The sequence below is a fragment of the Grammomys surdaster genome, unplaced genomic scaffold, assembly GCF_004785775.1.
Source record: "Grammomys surdaster isolate TR1022 unplaced genomic scaffold, NIH_TR_1.0 323, whole genome shotgun sequence".
Classification (NCBI taxonomy): Eukaryota; Metazoa; Chordata; class Mammalia; order Rodentia; family Muridae; genus Grammomys; species Grammomys surdaster.
The window spans coordinates 627,431-637,799 of record NW_021604742.1 but is presented as its reverse complement, the minus strand read 5'-3'; the positions used below and the strand labels follow the sequence as shown (position 1 = coordinate 637,799).

General features: G+C 37.5%; 1 gene segment (V, D, J or C); it reads left to right on the top strand.

Annotated features, from left to right (window-relative positions):
• The first annotated feature begins 1,753 nt into the window (after positions 1-1,753).
• Positions 1,754-2,264, top strand: LOC114629981. The segment is given in 2 exon segments: positions 1,754-1,830; positions 1,915-2,264. Coding segments are annotated over 2 exon segments (396 nt in total).
• Positions 2,265-10,369: the final 8,105 nt, after the last annotated feature.

The following is a 10,369-nucleotide window of genomic DNA, read 5'->3' as shown; positions in this document are numbered from 1 at the left end:
AAATGTGCACTTATTTCAGTCATGCTGCTTTCTAAATTCTTGTAACCACAATGAAAATATCAGACAAACCCAAGATGAGACCTACTGAGTAAAATGTTTGAAAAAATATCCTCCTAACCTCAGAAAATCATGAAAAAGTGGAACACAGCTCTAATACTATTAGTGACCATTAAATTTGCACAGGAAGTCTTTCTCCCTAACGTTGTGAACCACAGCTACTCACAGTACAAAGATAATGTACAGGAAATTAGAGAAGTGAAGTGTGGGGACGCCAATTTAAAGTAATAGATCCACATTCTCTGAGTCATAGCAAACAGATTGTTACAGCTCTTTATTTATTTTCCCTGGTGTTTCCATTATCAAGACATGGGGAGAAGGTCTAAAGTTTCTTGATCTCTATGGTGATCAACACCTCAAGGGACAAGGCTCCTCAAGTTCATGCCTGCCCTCTGCTCAACTTCCTGTCATAACTCAATGATCCCTGGATTACTTTTTCATCAGTTAGCATGACAATTAAGCTGGTGTCATGCTACCGATTTTTTAAAAATGTTGTGAACACAGATTTTCCCTTCACTCTCCAATGTCTAATCATATTTAGAAAAATATTTTTATGTGCTATGAGATGAAACAAGAGACAAATAGAGAGATATAAAACTGTGTTGTTTGATACAGAGAGAATGACATAAATCAAACATTATAAAGACTAGTTACCAAAAACTAGTTTCTGAATACAAAGGTTAAGTCACTTAGCCTAGTCTCTTGGATCTACTCTCAGATAATTCTTTGAAACCTCATGAAGAATATATTTTTGAGCTGTTTTCTTATGAGTTGTTTCTTGAGTAGTGATGAGACAAAGATGACTCCACAGAAAGTGGTTTTTTTTAAAGTTGACTCCTCATATACAAAAGTATAAATACATAGTTGGAAAACTATTTGCTGACCATTTGATAAGTAATAATTATACGGGTTTTATGCACACAATTGAAAATTATTACTTCTATAATTCTGTATACTAAAACAAATGAAAAACTATGTACTTATGCTATTATTATCTCTGGTTGTCAATTGTTGTGTAGATAACTTAAAAATCAAGGTCAATACAAGACTATTTACTGTCTGTGGATTTGTATTTTTATTTTCTAACCACCTGGTGAAGAAAGCACCACTACTGCTGTTCTGAAGGGGATAGTGAAATGTGTGTGTGTGTGTGTGTGTGTGTGTGTGTGTATATATATATATATATATATATATATATATATATATATATATATATGTGTGTGTGTGTGTGTGTGTGTGTGTGTGTGTGTATGAAAAGAAATGGTAAACAAAAAGTATACAAGAGATAGAGGTTCTGATAAATAAAAAGATTCCCAATTCCATGCTACATCCTCTAGTGCAGTTGACAATGAAGTACAATTGTATTGAAGATAAGGTATTTTGTTCTACTTGCATTGTATGAATAAGGATTCTCTTACTGTAAACCTCACTATCGCCTCAGCATTTAGCTTCCAAGGCCTGCACAATGTGACTAGTACTTTCTTTTGTTTAATTAGAGTTGGAAATCCAGACATAACCAGATAAAAATAGAGTTTTCAGTTCTAGTTTTTTTTCAAAAAAGTACAAAGATAATCACTGATACATGAAGAAGAAGCTGGAAATCTTGCCCTGTGCTTCCTTTTATCTTCTCAGGAACCTCCCCCAATGCAAAATAGCCCTCAGACTTAGGATGAAAGCCCAGGTCTAGCTGGGAAGCCTCATCTCCTCCCTAGAGACTCCATTAGAGCATGGCTGTTCTGGTGTTGCTCCTCTGCCTGGTGACCTTTCCAAGCAGTAAGTGTTTCAGAATCTCAGGAGAGGGACTCGAGTATTTAATTTACAGGATGTATGGCTAATGGTTATGTTGCTTGTTCCCAGGTGTCCTGTCCCAGGTGCAGCTGAAAGAGTCAGGACCTGACATTGTGAAGCCCTCCCAGAGCCTGTCCCTCACCTGCACTGTCTCTGGGTTCTCATTAACCAGCTATGGTGTAAGCTGGGTTCGCCAGCCTCCAGGAAAGGGTCTGGAGTGGATGGGAGCAATATGGAGTGGTGGAAGCACAGATTATAATTCAGCTCTCAAATCCAGACTGAGCATCACCAGGGATACCTCCAAGAGCCAAGTTTTCTTAAAAATGAACAATATGCAAACTGAAGACACAGCCACCTACTACTGTACCAGAAACACAGTGACAGAAGTCTATTTTGAGCTGGCACAAAATCCTCCTTAGAAGATGTTCAGAACCAGCAGGGGGCGCTGAAGACCAACAAGTTCTTCCCAGGATCACTTCACAATCTAGGAATTTCTGGCACATTCAGTGTGGGTTTCTGTTTTAATGTTAAAGATGTTGACTCTTCTTATAGCCATGAAAATTCTTTAGAATCTGTTCTTAATTGTCATATTCTATTACATTTCTTATTTGTTCACAGACTAGAAAAAATTTTAAATAGTTATATAACACTATACAAAGAGAACAAAATATTGACTTGATATTTATCAAGAAAACTCAGTGGAGAACTGTGTAGTTGAGGACAGCCAGAGAGGTTTGGTAATGGAATTTTGCTCACACGATGCCCCCCCTCTCATTTTTAGTAACATTTCTACTGTCTACTTAATTGATGTTTAAAATTAACTGTATTCATCTTCTCTAACAGGAAGTCTTCAAACACATGTCCACAATTTAATGATTTCACAGTTATCCTGAGTGCTAACTCATAAGATCTACTATCCATAAATAAATAATATAATATATGTTATTAACTGTGGCCAGCATTCATACATATCATTATTGAAATAATCTTTCCCATCTAACTTACCAGCGTTATTATTCTACACTGTTCAATCTATGATCATCCTGCTCTATTTTACTTTACTTCAGATCAGTTTTTTGGGTTCCACTTGACAAGATTTTGTTTTATTCTCTTGGATCCTGGTTGTCATTGATAAAATGCCCTCCAGGTGTATCCAGATTGATGTGGTACTTTGGCATTTATGAACTCATCTGCAGCAAAAATGAGAGGGAAAGTGATGATTGTCCCTCCAGGTGCTATAGAAACAGCTCAGTGGTTAAGAGACCATATTACTCTAGGAAAGGGATCCAGGTTCAGTTCTTAAGCCTCACACTGAGGATCTCATATGCACTTGTAAGTCCAGAAGACCCAGTATATTTGTCCTCCATGCATACTACACAGCCCACACAGGTACATATACACATAATTAAAAATATAATATTTTATAAAAATTGCTCATTCAGTGCTAGGAAGTAGTCAAAGGAGGGGTTCTTGTGTCATATATATGAGTAGTACCTTCATTCAATTGTTAATATTTCAAAAGCAAAATGCTCACTTTGTTTGATAAATAGTGTGCTTAAGACAACACTATTCACTAGTATAGGTAAAGACATTGGCTCACTGGATAAATCTTATTTTCTTCTCAATAACAACTCATTTCTGGCCCTACTTTGAGGTATGAGTTCACAGGATAACACATAGATCAAGCAACAGAGAACTATGAGGTGATGTCCTCATGGGTAGACATCTTTCTGCCCTCCATTCTCTGATTGGGTTACTTCATCTAGGGCAATGATGTGGGAAAAATAATTTGCATATAGCTACTAACTAATCTCCAGAAAAATGTAAATGAATCCAAAATAATATGGTGGCTATAACCAGTGCTATGACACCCATTTGTTACAAGAAAAATAAAAACAAGTATTATAAGTATGAAGATAAAAGTATCCCTATTCCATGTATGGGAACATGTTTCTGCTAAAATACTGGGAAATAGTTTGGAAGACAGAGATAATATTACACATACAAGGTCAGTCATGTGACCCAGAAATCATAGATAAGTAGTAGACAAGGAAAATGTCACTTTAGTATAAAATATATTTTTGCTTTTCCATGTTCATTTTTCTGACCCCACAGTTCCACTGTTTCTCACTGATGGATTCTCTGTGGAGGCTTGCACTGTGAAATCTTCCAAGGACACCCTCATTAAATTCTGCTTCAAGTTTGTCAAATTCTCATAGGAATTGTGGTAGGAGTTGTGTCACCTATGATAATGTCAAAGCTAGATCTCCAACACATTATTTTCCTGTAAATTCTGGAGAAATAATAGATAAGGTCTCTATTTTCCTAGTTTCATGAAGTAGGCATAGATCTAGAAGATGCTGGCAGGAACCACCATAAACATTCTGCAAAGTGACTCTACATACTCTGTCCTGCTCTGCAATCATCAGGTCCATCCACCTGTATCAAAACACTGTTTCTGAGAGGGAGGTTCCTCTCATCACAGGAACCATACAAATGAGTCAGAATATAGTGTGCAGTGAACAGTCACATGATGTCAGTTCATCAGTTCAAAGAAGTCTGCATGGACAAATTAAGTTTTCATGTAATAACTGGTGTAGAATGTGGCCTTAATGATGTGCTAGAATGAGGACTCTGGCAAGATGATCAGGGCACTCTCCTAGGAGAACACTTCGGTGACTTATTGTTCCTATACATAGAGTGGTCACCACTTTCTCAGATTAATCAGGCTTTGCTTTTAGAATGTTCACCATTTGAGATTTCTACTGCATGTTTGTCTCACTGATGGATATGGGTAAATTTGATTATGCATCCATTCTATCTATGAAATTCTCATAATGGATAGAATTATGCTATCAATTATTCTACCCAATGCTCTGATATTCATGTAGTTACTTTTTAACATTCACAACCTAAAACCTTTGCTTCATAAGTAAGATAAGCAATATTTTTTTCATGGAATCTTTGCTTGAACAATTCAACCCATATGTACATAGTTCTATGGTGATTCTGATGTCTTACTCTACTGTTACTCCCATCATTGCTGTGCTCTTCCAGTATGTCAGACTGTAGGAAGCAGTTCTTTGCTCTGTGTCCTACACATGAAATCTAGTATCTCCCAAACATTTCAGCACTTAAAACTAACAATGATATTAATCATGACTTCATAGTTAATAAATCTACAAACATCATATTATACCTAAACATGTAGAGACAGTTTTTTCTCTCTCTGGGAATTATTAATTAACATCTATCTACCGTGTGGGATGAATCTTTCAGAAAGGTTAGTAAACTGAAAAATCAGATTCTGAAATGATGACTCCTAAATGAAATATGGTGGGATGCAGAAGATGAACATGAATTTCAAGGAGATTCAGGATTATGAACCCATCACAATCCCATCTCAAACTTAAAACATGGTTTCATGTAATTTACACCTTAAGCAAGTGCTCAAAATAAAATTACATAAGCTAAATTTTAAGATAATTTATACACAACATGTCAGAAAAGCATATGTGTACCGAAGTCTTAATGTGCATAGAATGATATTGTTACAATGATGTTTAAAATAAACTTTACTATCACAGGTGACACGTCACTGGACATAAGTGTGATCAGTGCTCAGATGTTAATGCTGATTAGAAGAACCTGGTGTCTGACAGATGAGCTAGAGAAGTGTCATTCAGAGAAGCAGCATTGGTTGTGGGTTCTGTATTAATGGACCCTCAATGTGAAGGGGGTTTGGAACTCAGATTGATGTGATTATTATAATTTGGATCTGAGCCCACAACAGCATGTTAAAGAGTTCCACACATTACTAAATGTAAATTATCCACTATCATGTCAACCAGGAACAAGCTGAGGATCAGTATGTATGGCTTCTACTAAATGGCATAAAAAACTGAGTTGTACCTAAATATTCAGACCTACAATAAAGATAATCTAATTCTTAAGGACTTCAGTTAGACCAAGAGCTAAACAGAATTCTCAATTCAGGAATCTGAAACGTCCAAGGATCTTTAAAAGAGGTGTTCAACATCCTTAATTATCCAGAAAATTCAAATCAAAACACCCTAACTTTCCATCTTACATGTAACCCAATTGCGAAGATCAAAAGCCCAAGTGAGCACAAGATAACGAGGATTTGGAGCAAGGGGAAGACTCCCCCTTTGCTGATAGAAGTGCAAACTAGTACAACCTCTCTCAAAATACATTTGGAGGTTTCACAAAAATCTGAGACTAGTTCTACCTCAAGACCAAGCTATACCATTCCTGGGCATATAGCCAAAAGACTACCTACTATACAAAAGGGACACTTGCTCAATGATTTTCATAGCAGCTTTATTCATAATACCCAGAAACATGAAATAACATAGGTGTCCCTACACTGAAGAATAGGTAAGAAATGTGGAACATCTTGACAGTGGAATACTATTCAGCTATTAAAAACAAACACATCATGAATTTTGCAGGTAAATAATTGGAACTAAAGACTATCATGGTGAATTCTCAAAACCTGAAAGACACATAGAGTATGTACTCACTTATAAGTGTACACTAGTCATAACATGCAGGACAATCATGCTACAATCCAAATACCCAAGTAACTGTTTATTATGTTATTCCCAAGTAATGATACATGAATCTCACTCGAATGGGAAATTAAATACTCAGTAGAAGTAGATGGAAAGAAAGAACTTGGTAGGAGAAGAGAAGAGTTGAGGATTGGTGATGGCAATAAGTTGTAGGGATGTAGAGGCAAGAAAAGGATGGAAATGAAGATTGAAATCTGCATGGGTGGGGAGGGTGCATCTCTGGTGACTAACTGGAACCCTGAGAAAGAAAAGTACATGAGAAGCCTTAGAGGGTGACCCTAGCTGAGATTTCTACCAGAGGGGGATATAGAGACTGAAGTGGCCACTTTTTGTACCTTGGCAGGACATCCAAAAGAAATAATGGAGATATTAATTAACCCACAAAACCTTCATCCCAAAATTTCTCTTGCCTACAAGATTAACAAACTTATCTCCTGAGAAGCTTCATCCAGCAGTATATTGAGGCAGATGCAAGGCCAAACCAAAGGCTGAGACTAAGGAATCGTGTGGAACAGTTAGAGATAGAAGTGAACATGAGAGAGGTGGTCAAAAACAACACAGAAAGACCCACAGAGTCCAATATCTGGGAACCATGGAAGCTTACACAGCCTGAGAGCATTCAGGTGCCAGGCAAAGACCACCTACACATCTATAACAAATATGCAGCTTTGTCCTCATGTGGATTCCATAACAAGTGACACAGGTGCTGTCATTTCTTTCCCCCTACCTGAATTACCTGGTTGAGCCTACATAGGAGAGAATGTGCCTATTCCTGAAGAGTCAAGGCAACCCAAGAATGAGTGACACCCAGGGCCTCTCCCCTTATCAGAGGAGAATGGGAGAGAAAAATATGGGGAGGGATTTCTAAGGATGAGATTGGGAAAAGGGGAAAAAGGGGGACTGTTGTTGAAACGTAAAATGAATATATATATTTTTTTCAAGATGGATTGATTGCTCTTACCTTTGCTTTCCAAAGGCCTGTGTCTTCATTGGTAGGGAATACATGATATGCAAAATCTTTGTACCGTACTGTCTTGAATAATTATGTTTTTAACACATGCATTTAAAATAAAAAGTTATGTAGTTGTCACCTTCCCAACCGTAAATCCTACAACTGTCCCAACTCCTGTAAGACCTAGTCCACACAGCTGCTCCTCTACAGCACCCTTACCAATAGGAGATCCCCAAGTCCCTGTTCACTGTCCATCCACCGTCTTCTATTTCTGCTTCTGATCCCATTTCATTTAGTAATCCCCACATCACACACAGAAACTGTAAAAGGGCCTTAACTTATACCACTAAGCCAAGCAACAACATAATAAATGACCTTGGACATTATCTTTTTGTCCTCTAAGTTTTCTCACATAGCCTCACATGCAACAGCCCCAATATTCCCTACCTCATCCACAACACTATCTCCCAGGGACCCTTCAGTTGTCCAGTGTAGCTAGAAAGTTCAAGAAGTAAATTGGGACTTCCTGCTGTTCCCTGTTCAGTTCTCCAAAACAAGCCATGAACCCAACTATTAACTACACCTCTTTCACTGGTTCATCCACATATGAAATGCCCCAATGCCCTGCTGACTACCTGACAGATGCTCTGAGTTGCCTAAAGGAAACCATGAATTGACATTGCTAATCATTATTGTTCCTTTGGCATGCCTGCAAACATTATCTACCAACTCAGGTCTTTGTACTTCCTTTCTCAGACTTCTCTTTCTCATCATGTCTGTGTATGTACAGCTGCCATGTTGGTTCTAATATCATTGCTCCAAAGTGTACCTTGAAATACAGTGTAGTAAAATTTTTAAAAGAAAACCTCCATTACCATTCCTTTTACTGAGGGTTACCTTATGTATCTACTCATATCATATTTTGCAGCATATTCCTGCACATTTTCTCTAGGGATTTACTGTCTTGTTTAAAGACATCAGCCATTCATCATTCAGCCATCCAGTAGGCACTATTTTTCTCAATATTGAAGAATTGTATACTCCACATGTATATGTTTAATATGACCACATCTCTACCCAATTTTCCCCTTCAACATCCCCCATATCTTTGCCAACTCAACCTCTCTCAACCTCATGACATTTACATTCCAGAAATTCTGCCCATATGTGCATGTGTGTGGAGGCAAGCACTGCAACATAGAAAATCTACCAGTGACCACATTTTCGGAGATGTGGTCCTCTCTAGGAAATATCTATATCCAACCACTCCTTCTTAAGAGGCAAGGCCTGGAGAATACTTACAATGTCCATACTAGGTTACGATTGTTTTGGTCTCAAGTGGGGCTTGCACAGACCACAGCTATCATGAGTCGATGAATGCAATAGGCATGTCCTGTCCACAAGACATTAATTCACAGTGCTCTACTCCAAGTTTCACATATTACACTCTCCATATCCTCTTACTCTATGTTCTCTGAGCCTTTTAAGAATTTAAATGGAACTGGAAAATGTTACCTCAAGCAATATAACTAAGGTGTTGAAGAACAAACACTGCCTGTTTCTGTCATATTAAGAGTCTTCATTGTATCTGCAGTTCTGAATTATATTTTGTAGCATATGGAACTAGAACCCTAGGAAGAAGACACATCTTAAGTGTGGGACAGGGAAACCCAAGGACAAGGGTATATTGGTCATGTGAAGTCAAAAGTGAGGGTAAAAAATAGGAGGACAGAAAGCAGAGAAGAAGTTAAATAGAAAAATGGTATCCTAAAATTTAATTAAATGCCCTGGTTATACTAATTATATTAATTGTGGAAAATGAAAACTAGCCTTATTTGTGAGTTATTAAATTAACAGGCTGACAAGCAAAGGATGGGTAAGATTCTGCACAGAGACATAAGTGCCTTGCTTTGATAATGATTATTCCATGATGGGTAAGGAAGGCATTCTTGTCAGAATGACCTAAGACAGGCTCAGTCTTGTTAATGAAATACAAAAGGGGAATGGGTGGAGAGTCTTTGGAGCTGCTTGGCAATAATCTGACATGGGCCAAGGGCAAGAAAATGGGCTGCTTAACAGGAATATGACATTGACCATGGTCAAGGAAGTAGGTTTCATGCAGGAATCTAGCATTCAGCTAGAACAAAGAAGTAATTTCGGGTAGGAATCTAAATCTTAGTCTAAAACATAGAAGTAATCTCAGGAAGGAACCTAAATATTAGGCTAGAACAAAGAAGTAATTTCCATCAGGAATCTGAATTTTAGGCTAGAACAAGGAAGTTGGGTTCAGACATGAAAATGACCTTGGGCTAGGACAGGGAAGTTGGCTCAGATACTTTGGTCATCCTGATAAGCCCTTAGAAACACTGGTCATGGGAGTGTTCACTTAATTGGGTTTAATGCCTTGCTTGTTCTTTGACTATTTGTGTTTTTTGTATTGCTTGTTTCTTGACTATTTGCATCTATTATATTGCTAGACCCTCAAACTAGAACTGACCTTAATACATGCATGTAACTAAAATGATATGAAAGCATAAAGGAGGAGTAGGTGGGATAGGGGGTTCGAGGGAGGAAAAATGGAGAAGGGCATGACATCTGTAATGTAAATAAATAAAATATCCAATAAAATAAAAAAAGAAAACTAGCCTTACACAACATAAAGATAGTTACCTGGTATAAAGATAGATACCTGGTATAAAGATACAAAAAGAAAATGGTGGAGGACATAAAAGAAATAAAAGGAGAAAAGTTCAGGTTGAAAAACAACCAAATATGTCTCAAAGAGAAATATGGCTACATAGACTCCGAGTGGTATACAGACAGGGACAAGGGATGTCTCAGGTGCAAGCATCTATAAAGCCTGAGGACAGGATTCTCTAATGAATAAGTTAATTTTAAAGAACTCCTTAATATGAGTGAGTTCTGTTACTGTACCTTTAAAGGTCCTGTCCAAAAGCCACATTAGGAAACTTGCATG